Source organism: Limanda limanda, chromosome 4 (genome assembly GCF_963576545.1).
Source record: "Limanda limanda chromosome 4, fLimLim1.1, whole genome shotgun sequence".
Taxonomy (NCBI): domain Eukaryota; kingdom Metazoa; phylum Chordata; class Actinopteri; order Pleuronectiformes; family Pleuronectidae; genus Limanda; species Limanda limanda.
This window is the reverse complement of record NC_083639.1, coordinates 24864727-24881689: the sequence shown is the minus strand read 5'-3', so window position 1 is coordinate 24881689 and position 16963 is coordinate 24864727. Positions and strand designations below refer to the sequence as shown.

At 40.4% G+C, this 16963-nt stretch overlaps 1 protein-coding gene and 1 pseudogene across 1 annotated transcript in view; one reads left to right on the top strand and one right to left on the bottom strand.

Moving 5' to 3' along the window:
* The window catches only part of LOC133000064 (gastrula zinc finger protein XlCGF57.1-like), a gene marked incomplete at its 5' end in the record, with an annotated part of 29911 nt that extends 26460 nt beyond the window's left edge, over positions 1-3451 (top strand). Inside the window, one exon of the mRNA XM_061069930.1 lies at positions 2820-3451. Coding sequence (XP_060925913.1) covers positions 2820-3210 — 391 coding nt within the window. The remainder of the gene's footprint in view (positions 1-2819) is intronic.
* Positions 3452-5710: 2259 nt separating this feature from the next.
* Positions 5711-15573, bottom strand: LOC133000058 (6-phosphofructo-2-kinase/fructose-2,6-bisphosphatase 2-like; annotated as a pseudogene).
* Positions 15574-16963: the final 1390 nt, after the last annotated feature.

Genomic DNA, 16963 nt, shown 5'->3' with positions numbered 1-16963 from the left:
TTGAGACAAAGTTAATTTATACTATTTATTTATTTGTTTGTTTGTTTTGCATAATCTATTTTGATTATTTAATACGTGTAACATATTATACAATATATCATTTAAATTGAAAGCAAATTATTGTTTGCTAGCTAAGTTGTCATTTGTTCGGATTCTTAAGTTTGCACTTTGCATTTCTTCTTAGCTCTCGTTCTTGTGATAAATAAAGGTGCAATACTTTACTGTAGAACTGTTAAGAAGTTTTGAATTTCTTTTTTGGGGGAGGCTCCAGAGGTGAAGATTGCCTTTATAAGCCCTGCTTAATGCAAGCAGAGGAGTAGAGTTTGCTGAGGCGAGATGGGATAGCTGATTCCTCTTACACCATTTTTTTAATATATATATAATATTTAACTTTTATTATGTTACAATTGCATTATGTTTTGGGTATGTGCTTTTATTTTAATGTGTAACACTACTGAGAGGTGTTTTGATCTTTTTGGATGTTTTGAAGTTATCAGTTTTTCTGGTTGAAGTAATAAAAGTCTATGTTTTAGAGTTTTAAGATTTAAGCTGGTTAGCTTTCTCCCTTAATTTACCTGACAAAGCTGAACCCCCAATAAAATGTTGAAAAATTAAGTAATTCTTGTGTAAATCATTAAACGTGACTGATATCATGGGGTTATAATCTGGCCTGAGAGGTATGAATTGGCCTAGGCCATAATTTACCCGGGGTATAATCTAACCCAGGCCCCTTTAACCTTGGGTATAGTTCGGCTGGGGGGTTTACTATGGCCTGTTACACTGGGCCTTGTTGATAAGGCCAACTGCAGCCAGGAAGAAGCTGGTCTTGTGGCGGGAGGTTTTGGAATACGTCAGTCTAAATGAATCTACTCCCCCCAGTCATATAAATTCACACGTTCCCAGAGAATTTGGACGAGGAGGTGGAGTTGCTGCTATTTTTAACTCCAGTCTTTCAATTAATCCTAAACCTAAACTCAGCTACGACTAATTTGAATGTCTTGTTCTTAGTCTTCCACGCCAATCCAAGAAACACCAACAGCCAGTCATATTTGCTGTAGTACCGTGCTCCTGGGGCTTATACTGAATATTTAAAGGAATTCCCTTAGTTTTTTTCAAACCTAGTCCTTAAAGACCGATAAAATTATTATTATTGGTGACTTTAATATTCATGTTGACCATAATAAAGATAGCCTTAGTGTAGGGCTGTGCAATTAATCCAATTTTAATCATGATTTCGATTTTTGGGTCAAATGATCTCCAAACTAATATAATCAAATTGAAATGATTTCCTGAAATTACATGCACAATTCAGTCCTTCCGCCAAAGCATTCAACGCAGCCCTGCTGACTGGCTCTCACTCTCAAGCAGCTGTAAAGTGAAGGAGGAGAGTTGTGTGTGAGGTGATCGGTGGTATTTAATAAACAGCGCGAGTGGAAAATGGCAGAGGGAGGGCAGACCCGTTTGATCGACAGAAAGGACAGAAAAAGTAAAGAGGAGCAGCACCACACTATTTAGCAGCCTTGCAGCGCCATTCTCAAGCACGCAGCCGCCTGGCTGTTCACACCGGACCCGCATTTCTCTGCGCTGGTCAGTCCGCGATTCTCCGCTTGTTGTTGTATGTAACACGTTCAATGTATGTGTTTGGGGGTAAATGATGATGGTTCTCATAGCCACTCCCCACCTCTCTTTCTCTCTCTCTCTGTCTGTCTGCTTGTGTGCTTGTAGTGGGAGGGGCAGATGGGGACATTTAATAATGATAGGAAATTTCAAAGTTCTAATTTACAAAGTGTTTTTTTGGAGCGAAATACTGAATAAATGCATCATATTTTCAAAATCAAAAGTAATCTTTTTAATAATCGTGATTTCAATATTGTCAAAAATAATCGTGATTAAGATTTCTTTTCATAATCGAGCAGGGACCTCTCATTTGCTCACCTAAGCTAGCATCAGCTCGAGCAGCGGAGTTAGTACTCCACTTCCTGTCTCTGTCTGCTGCACCCGGCTGCTCCACCTCTCATCTGAATAATGAGAAGGATTTGATGCTGTTGTGAACGAGTCTGTGCAGAAAACCTGCTGCTGTGAATGAAAAACAATTTTTTTTATCAGAACCCATTTGTTTTATGCTGCTTCCTTTACGAGCTGCGTCGTAACACCAACTGTAAACAACCTCAACATCTCTACTTCCTGAATGTGATCGTTCAAAAATCCCAACAGTCGACATTAAACTACACAACACAAGTTTTTCAAAACACTTCAGGAAACTCTGAAATTATAAACGTGTGTTTTTGTGTTTCAGTGTTTCCTGCAGACGTCCAGCAACTGATGGTGAAGAAAGAAGAGGTTCCCCCTGAGGAGCAGCAGTGGAGCCCCCTTGTGGACCAGGAGGATCCAGAGCCCCCCCACATTAAAGAGGAACAGGAGGAACCGTGGACCAATCAGGATGGTCAGCAGCTTCAAGGACTGGAGGAGGCTGATATCAAGTTCACATTGACTCCTGTCGCTGTGAAGAGTGAAGAAGATGAAGAGAAACTTAAATCGTCAAAGCTTCATCCCAGTGAGACGAAGGAGAACAGAGCGGACTGTAAAGGACCAGAACCAGCCAGGAACTCAGGTCCTGATGGACGTTTACAACAAGGTCCTGAGGACAAGACTGAAGACTCTTCTGAGACTGAAGAGAGTGAGGATGATTGGCTGGAGACCAGGGAAACTCAGACTGGTTTGAATACAAGAAATAACAAAGAGCCTCTAAGTGATGTGGGATGTGAGACAGAAAAAAAACTGTTTAGTTGCTCTGAGTGTGGTAAAAGATTAAGCCATAGGCAAAGTCTAAATAAACATATGAGGATTCATACAGGTGAGAAACCTTTTAGTTGCTCTGAGTGTGGTAAAAGATTTAGCGAAAGGGGCAGTCTAAATAAACATATTAGGATTCATACAGGAGAGAAATCGTTTAGTTGCTCTGAGTGTGGTAAAAGATTTATCCAAAGGGGCCATCTAAATAGACATATGAGTATTCATACAGGAGAGAAACAGTTTAGTTGCTCTGAGTGTGGTAAAAGATTTAACCAAAGGGGTAGTCTAAATATACATATGAGGATTCATACAGGTGAGAAACAGTTTAGTTGCTCTGTGTGTGGTAAAAGATTTATCCATAGGAGCCATCTAAATAGACATATGAGGATTCATACAGGAGAGAAACAGTTTAGTTGATCTGAGTGTGGTATGAGATTTAAGATTCAGTCCTATTGTACGAGACATTTGAGGATTCATAAAGGAGAGAAGTGATTTAGTTGCAACCTTTGCAACAAAAGATTTATTATGATTTATCAGCAGATATTCATAGTAAGCATATTCATAGTTCACTGTTTTAAATAAACTACTAACAGGTTTTATGTCCCTAGAAAATATAACTCATTGAATAGCACAAAAGATTTGTGTTTATTTATCTTATTTCTACAGATTTCTACATAATTTCCCTTCATGTAATTTTAAGGTTAAAGTGTGTTCCTTGCACAGTTTGTATGTGTGTTCTTAACTAGTTCATATGATTAAATATCTTTGTTTTAAAACGATGGTTTCTTGGTTGGTGAGATTCAATGACAGTAGTGTTCTCCTTTATGTATTGAATGTGTTTCCAAGAATAAAAGTCTTATAAAAAGGTAATGGCGTCGTCGCCCTCCTCTTTGTTTCTGTATGAACGGAGGCTGCACTGGCTACAGTTGAATTGTCTCCTCACTAGACAAATTAATCAGCTTCTCACAGTCAGACATGTTTGTTTATGTTTGAGTTGAAGTCGGAACTGGGCAATTTAAACTTTTAGTTTTTTCTGGTCATGATAGATCGGTCAATGTGAACGAGTTCCAGGGGTCTTGTGTTTGATTTTTTGTTCACAAAAGTTTGAAATAAGTATTTACTTGGTGCCGTCTGGTGTGTTTTGTTAGGCACAGCTTCAAGAAGAGTAAAGCTCAGCACAGTGTTCCTTTTCCAGTGCCTTTGTTGATGAAACCATTTGTTCCCTTAATTTGTAGTGTTGTTGAAATATCTTATTTTTAAGACATCTATGAAAAGAATCTGAGCAGTGGTGGTGTCTGTTTAACTGAGGATTACGTATCAGTGATCACATCAGGTTGGATTGTCTTATTTATTTGAATATTTTTCTATTTCTCGGATTATTAAAAAAAACATAAATGCTTCTTTTAATATGTTCTCCGAGTCAACAGAAAGCCAATGAGCTGTCTAACTCCACAGCCCCATATTGCTAATTGCCCTTCTCCCTTATCTTGTTTATTGGGTGGGGGGGTGGTCTAAAAATCCATTTGATAATGAATCTTAATAGGAGAAATAAGCAACTGAATGAATAAGTGAATTACTTTTCCCTTTTTCCTATTTGCTATTCAACCTGCTGAGTCATTTAGCTTCTCCATTCAACCTCTCCATTCCGTGACACTTTGGGCCTTGTGCTGATAAAACAAGGTAAAACAAAGCAAACTGGCCACGAAATCTAATTTCATTTAGTTCTTTAATAATATTAACGTTTTTCATATAACAAAGGGCAATACAATGAAAGTCTAAAATGATCAAGAACAGAGTTGAATGCACAGATTCATTTGTCTCTGATATTTCTTTGAGAAAAAACAAGAGTCATTGAAACTCACTTTTATCGTCTGCTAAAAAGACACAAGGAGGCTGATTGGAGCACGGCAATAACTTATCAATGATCAAACATTACACAGTCATCCAATGAAACTCTGCATTAGTAAATAAAAAGACTGATGTTGAGGAAAAGTTAAGAAGCAAATAAACATTTGCAAGAAGCAAATACAGCAAATTCTTTGTTTGATAACATGAACAAAAGTATCTCAACAAAATAGCAATAATACCTACAAATCCCTTCAAAGAACACATAATGAATATGTATCATTAAGAGCTGATTGAGACACATTAAAAACATTGTGAACAGCAGCTCGAGACAGAAAGTTCAATCTGTTACCTACTGCTGGAACAATATGTCAAGTAATGTGAAGTATTTTCTAACAATGCTTCTATAACAAGAGGGATAAATCTTTATACAGCATTTGAATCTTCCTTCAGAACCCTGTTCAGTACAATCTCTCAAATCTATAAGATGAGACAACACACGATGGCTTCAGATAACAATCACAAGTGCAAATGTCTGTCTATAAGATGAGCGGATTTATATTATAAAAAGTTTTTACAGCATCTACTTTATAACATGATCTGTTTGCAAATGTAGAAATGTATTTTTTATCATAATAATGTGCTTGTATTGAGAAGAATAGAGGAGCTGATACTCAGTGTATGTAATGATCAGTAAGGCTTTGTATTATTTACAGTACAATAAGGATTAGTTGGCAGTTGTGTAAAACACTGTGTTGTGTTTTGTTAATATATATTTATTGTAGTGCACATGCAGAAGAGTTTATGATACTAATGATAAGGCCTCCAGGTCAAAGCCTCAGCATGCAGAATAAAGACAAAGACAGAAACTGAAGATATACAGAAACAAAAAATGACCCTGTGTCCAAGTTGCCTGGTTTTAAACACAAACACAAACTCTTCTTTGACTTCATCCTCCTCTGACCACGATTTCCAAAAACTGTGGTTCAAAAATACTTCTATCCGTCTTCAGAGTCAAGATCGAACTCAAACTTTAATTTGCGTCGTGAAGAACAAGACTTTTCATCTTCACTCAGAAGCGGACACAGCCACTAGTTTCCTCGGAGCTGTCAAAGTCGATTCCTTCACACAGGGACTCCTTGAAGAGAGAGGAAACGTCACTGACTCTCACAGATTAATGCCTCACAGCAGAAAATACTATTAGAGGAAACTAATAGCGCCCCAGGATTTTTAAGTTCCTATTTGGAAAAATAGGGTCATTTATGTGGAGTGCTGTTAAACGGCTGCAGCACTGGAGAAGAAGAAGTTATTAATTATTAATCAGTTTTCTGAACCTACGTGTTATTGCTTCAATTTAATCAATTCTGAGACACTCTTAAATAACCATCTTATAATTATTAATACATTATATATGTGCACAGCAAAGTATAGTTACTTGTCTATCATTTTACCTCTTTAAAACATATAGGTGTCTTACAAATGTGATAATCAAATGCTTTTAAAGAAGTTGCTTTTTACTATCGCAGCCAATTATTAATTTTCCAAAGAATCAGGGTGCGATAGTCGTTCTTGATAACGTCGCTGAGATGAAACATATCGACAGCAGCTTTCTGAGTGCAAAGGTGATGGAAGGTTGAAGAAACCAAAGTGCTGGAAAACCATGAAAAAACCATGAAACACTGTGATAACTTATATTCAGATAACATGACATGAACAATGGCTGAATTATGGGAAAGAAAATGAAACGTTGGCAAAAAAATTTTTTTACCAAGTCTTCGCAAAAAATACTCACAGACATCTGCTTCCTATTCGGGGGTTCAGAAGGAGAGAGAGAGAGAGAGAGATGTGGAGATGGGCTGAAGCACTGTACCCACAAGGCAAGGCCAACACATACACAACAAATACACAACAAATATACTTATGAATATGCATTTGTAAATAAAAAAACAATTTTTATGGGTTTAAAATCAATAATTTACATTTTTTATTCATTTTCAATAGCAGGTAAATGTTCTCAAATGGATTTCAGTTAAAAAGAATTGTCCCTCTAGAAAAGAGCGTAAATCTAAAATTTAAGATAAAAAAAAATTGATGCTGATATAAATGATTGTCTTATAGAAGAGGCTCGTGAAGTGATTACTACTCTTAAACAACCTCATCTCCACATAAAGTTATAATTACATTTTATTTCAGCAGAGGCTCAACTCATCAGGAGTGTTTCTCACAAAGAGACATGCTGTTCTGCATATTCACGCTGGAAACAGACCAGTGGTGAAGCAAAGGTCAAGCAAGACAAACATCAGACGGCCAAGAAACATTCAAGAAAGAGAACTTTCCTTCGAGACCCGACACGTGACAGACACACAGAGACGAGTCCCATGTCAACACGGAGATGGAGACATATTTGAAGGGGGGGGGGGGGGCTGTAACTCTTTCACTAACTTGGCTTTGCCGTCCCTCTGGCATCAGAGCTGATGGTGTGGGGGCAAGCAGTAGCCAGGGCTAGTTGCCTGCACTTGCCTGGGACGCTTGACCTGGTCGTGACTGGACAAGGGAGTGTAACTATTCCACCGAGGTACGAGAGCAGAGTCCCTCAGGGTTTCATCCTGGTAGGAGATGAGATGCTGCAAGGTGTTCAAGGACAAAACAAAAGATCTGGGCACTCCTGATCACAGCCGAGCAGAGTAACCATCCTCTGCACATTGACTCGTGTTAACAGGTTCAACAACAGAAGCCAATTCAAAGGAGACTTTGAATTGAATTGGAGAATTTAAGGGGATTGTTAAGATCAAGATACATTTTATTATCCCACACACATGCACAGACATGCAAGGAGGGAAATTTAACCTCTGCTTTTAACCCATCTGGTGCAGGACACACAGAGCAGTGGGCAGCCGTGTACGGCGCCCAGGGAGCAGATGTTGGGGAAGTAAGGTGCCTTGCTCAGGGGCACTTGACAGGGTAGGGAGAATCCACTTGGATTTTTGTTTCTCCGTGGAGTCGAACCAGAGACGAACCAGAGACCTTTTCTGCCCATAGTCCAAGTTTCTGCCACTAGTCCACCACCTCTCCAGTTACTGAGTGCCATTCTAGTTTGTGCATGTAAAAAACCTGCAGTTAAAAAGCCCAAAGTCCTCAGTGAAGGCAGCTCCTCTCCTCCTGAGACAACACAGCTCCTGTAGCTCCTCAAGCACCTGAACCACATGAAGCTCCTCAAGCACCTGAAGCTCCAGAAGCTGCAGAGGAGCTGCAGCAAAGGACAGTCTGAAGAAAGTGATGTGTTTTGTGAAGATTAGAGCAAGTAAACCTTTTCAAATTAAAACACAAATTCAAATTATGACCCTGAATATGTCTCCTTTTAAGGATAGAATAAGTAAAGCACACACCTTCTCTTCATTTAAGGGTGTAAACCTTTAAAATAATTCAAAGAAGCTCAAATACAGCTTTTCTTTCATCCATAATCAGAGCGATGGTAATAATGATTATTTCAGCCAAGCAGGGCAGCATGATCAGCCAGGGCTTCAGTCCATAACATATAAAACATTTCATTTCATTAGCTGAGCTGCAGGCAGGTTCAAGATTCAAGGGACAGGGATTAAAAAGAGGGAGTTAAAGAAGCAAGGCATCACAAACCAGCATTAAGCTAGTAGATACAACAAACAGGAGCCTGTTAGACTCTGTGGCTTTAATTCAACAATGGTGAAATCACATTCATGTAAAAAATGTGATTATTCAGTTTGAATGAGAGGAACTTACAAGGGGCCGGTCTCGATGTGTGTTCACTGCCTCCACGTTCAGATAAAACAGTTCCACTTTGCAAACCTGCAAGAGAGGAAACAGAATATTTCAATAGAAGAAAGGGTCATAGAGTGAAGTTGTGTGTCCTGGGGGGGGAAGGACCTACCATACGCCACAGGTGTGAGTTTGAGCACAGTGTGGAGCGGACACTTCATGTACAGCAGATCTTCTGTAGGATGATTAAAAAAAGCAGAAAGTCAGTATCTGTGTGTCTGTGTGTCCGTGTGTGTTTTGTGATCATTCTTCTACCTGCACTTTTATCCAGGAAGTACGCCAACAAACATCGCATCACGGCCTGGTGGCAGACGACCAGCACGTTGCCCTGTCTCTCCAGCTCCATGATGACCGGCTCCAGTCGCTGAACCAGATCCTGGTAAAACTACAGAGCCAGAGTAGACGATTTTAACAAAACATCTACCTGATTAACATCTGTGAAACACGAGGGGATGGAAGGAGTGGGCCAGGTTACCTCTCCTCCTTGGTAGCCATAGTGATACTTGTCCTGGTCTCTCAAAGCAAACTCCTCTGGGAAAGTGTTCTCGATCATCTCATAGCTCATCTCCTCACACACACCCTGAGGAGGGATATTCAAATAAAGAAAAGAATATTCATTCTAAAATCAAAGACCAAAGTAAAGTAAGCAGAAGCACTTTCACTGCACATAATACAAAGAAAGAAGTGCTTCAATTCCACATATTATACATAGGGATTGTTTAAAGACAGTAGCAGAATATTTTAATACATAAAGATGCTTTATGAGTGAGATTCCTCTCATAGATCGGTACTGACAGCGTCGATCTTGTTGAGAATCTTCCACTGTTCAAAAGGAACCCCGAGCTCCTCCGCCGTCTGGATGGTTCTTCTCAGTTGACTCGTCCAAACCTTCAAATCCCACAGTTGGTGCTCCTCGATGAAGTCTCGCAGGGCGAACTGGGAAACGAGAGAAACACAAATCGACAATCATCGTCTGGATATCATCAATTCTTTTCTAAGGGTTCCTGTCTGTTTCTTTAGATTAATGCTTATGAAAAAGCCAATGGAGAGAATTAAATTAAATCTTATCCCAGTGAACTGATGAGTCTTGTGATTGGTTCTTTCTGTGTCATCGTACCTGTTTCCCTTGAGGAGAAAGCTCGGAGTCCCCCCCGATGCGGCCCTCAACGTTGTGGTTGCTCTCTCCGTGGCGGCACAGGTAGATGGAGTGAGAGTGCACGTGGATGTTCATGAGGTAATACACAATCTTGCTCTGGATGTAGTCCTGCACCCGGTTCATCAGGAAACGCCGGCCCACGTTTATCACCTTGATAAACGACAGGTCCCTGCAGGTGGTGATGGATCATGGGGGCTGAACTTAAAATCTGCTTACTGATGCCATCTAGTGTTCATTTGTTGGAAACTGCTATAAAACCTTTTAGGTTCACAGGTGCGTAATCCAGATATTAAATGTAATTACCTATTGAGATGTGATCAGCTCTTACTTGTCGTAGTTGTCAGGATCTAACGGTTAATAAGTGACCTTGTAGCACTCGATGCGTTTGAGGAAGTCGTCCATTACTCTCTCTCTCTGTGTCTCTCAGGGTCGTCGGGACTGGACACCTTCACTTCCTGTCGCAGGTATGCAACACAGTCAGACCATGTGAGCAAGCAGCATGGTTCTGACATAACTAAGCAGACACCGGGAATATTTATAGATTAATGGTTTGAGTGACGTACCAGAATGTTAGCAGCTATCACCTCAGGGTCGTCACACACCGACTCCACCAAGAACACCTGTTGGAGAGAGGTCAGAGGTCAACGTATGACTAACACGCAAACATAACAAGATCATCAAGTTTTTAAATTAGACATTAGAAGGGGCCCTGTGAAATTAGACAGTGGTTTTAGTAAATGGGCGGAGAAGGGTTTGACAACAATAAATCAATTATTTGAAGGAACGACTCTCAGGGCTTTCTCACAACCTTAAGCAAACTATGGTATTGAAGCTAAGGATCTATTCCGATATTTCCAACTTCGGCACTATTTGACCACACACAAGGAGTGGGACAAAATTAGGGAAACACCAGGCAATTTTGAACAGTACTGGGTGGAGATAGCTGAGTATCGAATTCAAACAAAACATATAATATCCTGTTTATACACAAGAATTCATATGGATACAGCTATTGACACATTGGATATAAAAGGTAATTGGTAATTGGAGGCTAACACCATTATTACAGATGATGAATGGGAAACCTCTTGGGTGACCTGGCACAAATGTTTAAGTAGTCCAACCTGGAGAGAATTTAGTTGGAAGCTAAGAATGAGATATTTTAAAACACCCATAGTAATAGCAAAGTATGACAAGACGTATGCACAATATCGTTTTTAAATTAGTCATTGAATTCCCCTCTCTGCTGGAGAGGTTGTGGTCTAAAAGGCGACTTTTCTCACATTTTCTGGGATTGCCCTAAATTGCAGAAGTTCTGGGAGGAGGTGATGAGGGAGATACGTGAGATCTTGAACTTAGACAGCTCGATTGACCCACAACAGCTGATTTTGGGAACTACAGCTTCAAGGGGACTAAGGAAAAACGAATTATATATGATCAGAGTTATGAAGCTAATTGCCCACAAAATGATGACAGTAAACTGGCTCAAGCCCCACCCACCTACCGTGGACCAGTGGGCCCAGAGGCTCCAGGCTGTGAATTGCATGGAAAGTTTAACTGCAATCCTACGACTCCGGATGGACATTTACTTTGCAAAGTGGACACCTGTGATAATGTATCTGTTAAAATGAACATTCTGTTGACATTTGACTGGACAAGCTGAACTGAATGTGAAACTATGTGAACCCATTGGGATAACTCTTCTGCCATTTGTGTTTTATTTTTATTTTATCTTCACTTGTAATATTGTATGACATGCTGTGTGAGACTCACTGTCAAGGTACTTGTTCTAATAAAAGTTCGGAAAAAAAAAAAGATTAGTCATCGAAGGGGCCATGAAGAGGGTTCTTGTTAACATTTAAAAGTCTCACATTCATCATTTCACGTTCAACGCTACATAAGCTGTGAATGTTTGAATGTTAATTTCAATTAAGTCCAATTTCCAAAGACAAAATAACAGCAGAATATAATAGAAACACTTCCAATGTTACCTTGAATGCATTCTCCTTCACAAAGCCTTGAATGAGGTCTCTACGTTCTCTTGTTGTGTTTGTTGCATCAAAAACCTGAGAAAACAAGTCAATGTGTATAACGTGGACAGTGTCAGCTTCAGAGTGACAGCAGCAGCCTGTTTGATATCTAGGTCACAATTCAGCAGTGAGATGCTGTCAGGAGCCCGTCACGTTTTCACGAGACAAACCCCATTTCCACCAGATACGACCGTGAGGGGAGAGAGGCAGCTGTGCTCTGTGGAAATCAGCAGTGATTTTATTATGTATCGGCATGAAGTCTAATAACATGAACACTCCCTACTTGAACAGATCTATTCGTCTGTTTGTAATAATACTAATGGCGCCACCTACTGGCAACAGGAAATAAGCTTTGTTTCACAACTATCGGAGTCTCTGTCTCTTTGTCCCCTCAGAGACTCAGCGTGAGGAGGAAGGAGCAACATGTCCGCCATGCAGCTGCTGCGGGAGTCGGTACATGAGCGGATCCTCGCTGCCGCTGAAGACTTCCTGCTGCAGGTGGAGGAAGGAGGAGGAAAGGCTCGAGTCCCGGAGCTGAGAGCGATGCTCACCGAGCGGCTCGCGGCGGCGGTGGAGCAGATCCTTGCGGGACTTGAGAAAACCGTGGCTGGGTACGAGGAGCGAGTGGAGCGGACAGAGCTGGAGATCTGCCGCCAGAGGAGGCTGCTCGATGCCGTGATGCAGCCCGAAGTCCGGCTGCACAGAGCAGGTCAGTCCCTAGAGGAACCGCTAACAGGCTAACGTTAGCTAGCATCATATCTATCTATATCTATCTATGCTGGTGACGCTCTCTGAACTAGCTCCTCTGCTAACAGCTGTTTCTCTGCATCACTCCGGCTACAATCACCGGTCTGTAGTTAAACAGCCACACATCCCAGCCCCTCCTCTCTGGTGCTTCGTGACTCTGTGTTCTGTAGTTCAGTAAAGTTGGCAACACATTCACATGCTGCATTTGTCCCACCGTAGTAATGTGGACAACGGGCTACAGGCGAGTTTTTATCAATATGAGTCGTCTTCCGTGATGGACACATAACATGGGTGTCTACGTACAGCCTGCTGAGAAACGAGTGCGCAGGGACCGTCTACAAAGTGCAACAACGAAAAGAGATATTACAAAAATATTCAATAACCTCATTGTTATACTGTATATTCTCACCAAAATCATGTCACAGGTCCAGCGAGTCCTGCTGACTATGCTACACTACAAAGTTTAAAAAAATGTCATTTATCATAATTTTGGGAAATATTTTAATGAAGATTATTCAATAGCTTCACTGTAATACTGTTCATTTTCACCAAAATCACTTCACAGGTTCAGTGAGTCCGCTTGGCCATGCTACAGTACAAATTTTGGGAAAAAGTGATTTCGCATAATTTTGGGAAATATTTTTTATATAAAATATTCAATAACTTCGGGCTAATACTGTATGTTGTCACCAAAATCACGTCACAGCTCCAGGGTCTCCTGTTGGTTATGCTACAGCAATACGTTTGGGGAAAAGTGTTTTTGTTTAATTTTGAGAAATATTAGATATGAATATTATTCAATAACTTCGGTCTAATACTGTATGTTGTCTCCAAAATCACGTCACAGATCCAGGGTCTCCTGCTGGTTATGCTACAGCAATAAGTTTGGGGAAAAGTGTTTTTGTTTAATTTTGAGAAATATTAGATATGAATATTATTCAATAACTTCGGTCTAATACTGTGTATTGTCAGCGAAATCACGTCAGAGATCATCAGAAACTTATTGCTGTAGCATAACCAACAGGAGACCCTGGATATGGGAGGTGATTTTGGTGACAACATACAGTATAAGCCCGAAGTTATTGAATAATATTCATATCTAATATTTCTTAAAATTAAACAAAAAGCGTTTGTGCTTTAACAACGTTTCGCTTAAGACGTATTGATCCGGGAAGTCCGAATCTGTGAATCTGTTGCCAACTTTACTAAACTGTGTTCTGTGTGAGCTCAGCCTCGTAGTCTAACAGGCTGATACAGCAGTGATCTCTCTCCCTCTTGCTCCGAGTGTCTCATGTTTACTGACTCCTCCGCCTCCATTAACAGTAGTGCTACATGTAATAAATGCAGTGTGTTGGTAGCGATGGAGGCGAGAGGCTTAGCGACCTAGAAGCTCGGCTCCGCAGCTTAGAACCTCTGTTAGCTGTAGTTAGTGTTGGGGGGTGAAGTCCTGAGTGCTGACAATCAAACAATGGGTTGTAAATACTTGAGGCCTACAAGGCCAAGCAGAAACCAGTTCAACCAGTTTCTACTCTGAATCCACACATTCTCCAGACAGCCTGGAGCCTCGCCTTGGTGGGGGAAGCATCTCAATCAATCAATCAATCAAGTTTTATTTGTATAGCCCATATTCACAAATCACAATTTGTCTCATAGGGCTTTAACATGGTGTGACATCCTCTGTCCTTAACCCTCAACAAGAGTAAGGAAAAACTACTAAAAACCTTTTTAACAGGTAAAAATATGTAGAAACCTCAGAGAGAGCCACATGTGAGGGATCCCTCTCCCAGGACGGACAGAAGTGCAATAGATGTCAAGTGTTAAGAAAACATCATCAGGATTAAAGTTTTTAGCAGCATCGATGAGGGTAAACATTTTTTCAATACTATATGTGAAGCAGTCCTGCTGCAATCAGAGTCTCTGGTCAGCAGCAAGACCACGATCCAGCATCAGGATGGGATCCACTATAGTCCACAGTTATTGTCCACTGCCGCCAGTTAGAATCCATTATCAGCTGCCGCCTCGGTCGTGGTCCACCATCAGCCGATGCCACTGCGACAAAGGATCCTCCATTACCACTACGATCAGCAGGCACGATACAGAATCCACCGAACTGGATCCACCATTGCGACCTCTGACGCGCGATCCACAATCATATCCATGGTGCGGCCACAGCTGTGGCCCTGCATCCGCGGGCGTTAATGCACAGAAACTCCGGGAAAGGGGTCAAGTTAGTAACATGAACTGATGAGATAAGAATTACCTTGATGTGTTAGGGATGGAGAAAAGGAAGGAGAAGCAGGAAAGAGAAGCTCCGTGTGTCTTGTGTCATAAATTCCACTAATTAGCTCTAACTATAAGCTTTATCAAAAAGGAAGGTTTTGAGTCTACTTTTAAACGAACAGAGCGTGTCTGCTTCCCTAACTGAAAGTGAGAGATTATTCCACAGCAGTGGGGCTTTATGGCTAAAAGCTCTGGCTCCTACTCTACTTTTAGAGACTTTAGGGACGACAAGTAAAACCTGAATTCTGGGATCCAAGTGCTCTAGTAGGTTGATATGGAACTAACATCTCTTTAAGGTAAAGAGGTGCCATATCATTAAGGGCCTTGAAGGTGAGGAGGAGAATTTTAAATTCTATTCTAGATTTAACAGGTTGCCAGTGTAGCGATGCTAATACTGGAGAAATGTGCTCTCTTTTCATAGTTCTTGTCAGGATTTTGGACCAGCTGCAGAGTCTTTAACGACTTACTGCTGGAGCCTGATAATAGTGAATTACAGTAGTCCAGTCTCAATGTAACAAAGGCGTGGACTAGTTTTTCTGCATCTTTTTGCGAAAGGACATGTCTGATTTTTGAGATATTACGCAAGTGGAAAAAGGCAGTCCTAGAAATTGTTTTTAAGTGACTATTAAAAGACAAATCAGGATCGAAGATCACTCCCAAGTTCCTGACTGTTTCATTGGAAGCAAGGGCAATGTCATCTAGCGCAGCTATATCATTAGATAATGTTTCTCTAAGGTGTTTAGGGCTGAGTATTATAACTTCAGTTTTATCTGAGTTTAATAAGAGAAAATTGCGGGTCATCCAGGTTTTTATGTCCTTGAGACATGCTCGAAGTTTAGTTAATTGATTACTTTGATCAGGTTTTATTGACAAATATAACTGGGTGTCATCCGCATAACAGTGAAAATTTACCGAGTGTGTCCTGATAATGTTTCCTAATGGAAGCATATATAATGAGAATAAAATTGGGCTGAGCACAGACCCCTGTGGAACACCATGGTCAACTTTGGTGCGCACAGATGACTCATCATTAATTTGTACGAATTGGGAGCGATCAGAAAAATATGATTTAAACCAGTTTAGGGCCGTTCCTTTAATGTTAATTAACTGTTTTAGTCTTTGTAATAAAATGTGTTGGTCAATTGTGTCGAATGCTGCACTGAGATCTAACAGAACGAGGACAGACACAAGTCCCTGATCTGAAGCTATTACAAGGTCATTAGTGACTTTTGCCAGGGCTGTCTCTGTGCTGTGATTGGTTCTAAACCCAGACTGAAAGTCTTCATATATATTATTTTCCTGGAGAAACTCACACAGCTGATTGGCTACAACTTTTTCTAAGATTTTAGAGAGGAAGGGGAGATTTGATATTGGCCTGTAATTTGCTAAAACCTCTGGGTCTAGGGTGGGTTTTTTGAGTAGGGGTTTGATTACAGGTATTTTAAAAGACTGTGGTACATAACCTGATGATAATGACAGATTGATTGTGTTAAGTAATGAACTATCTATTAGGGGCAGAATTTCTTTAAGTAATTTAGTTGGAATCGGATCTAAGATACAGGTTGTTGGTTTAGAACCTGAGATTATTTTGGTAAACTGATCACGGGTGATCAGAGAGAAGCTGTCCAAGTAATGGGAAGGATTTTCAGCCGTTTCTGAGATCTCTGTTGTTGGGAGGGTATTAGTGCCAATTGAGGGCAGGAGATGGTTGATTTTATTTCTAATAGTTAGAATTTTATCATTAAAAAAGGTCATAAAGATATTGCTATTTAGGGATCGAGGAACACTGGGCTCGGTGGAGGTGTGACTCTCTGTCAGCCTGGCTACAGTGCTGAAGAGAAACCTTGGGTTGTTTTTATTCTCTTCTATTAGTTTTGAATAATAGGCAGCTCTTGCTTTGTGGAGAGCCTTTTTATATTCTTTAACACTACTCTTCCAGTCTAGGAGATTTTCAACACTGTTGCTGGAGCGCCACTTCCTTTCTAATTTTCTTGATAATTGTTTCAACTCATGTGTCTTAGAATTATACCACGGAGCTAATTGACTATGTTTTACACATTTCTTTTTTAGAGGCGCTATTGAGTCTAATGTTAATCGTAACGAGTCTGCAGAGCTATCTACGAGGTGGTCAATCTCAATAGAGCTCGGATTTTTAAAGAATTTGTTGTTTATGTCGACGGATAATACGGGTTTAAATGTAATCGGAATTATTTCCTTAAATTTAGCTATAGCACTATCAGGTAGACATCTAGAAAATTCGTTTTTTATTAGGGGCATATATTCAGGTAATGAAAAATCGAAGGTTATTAAATTATGGTCT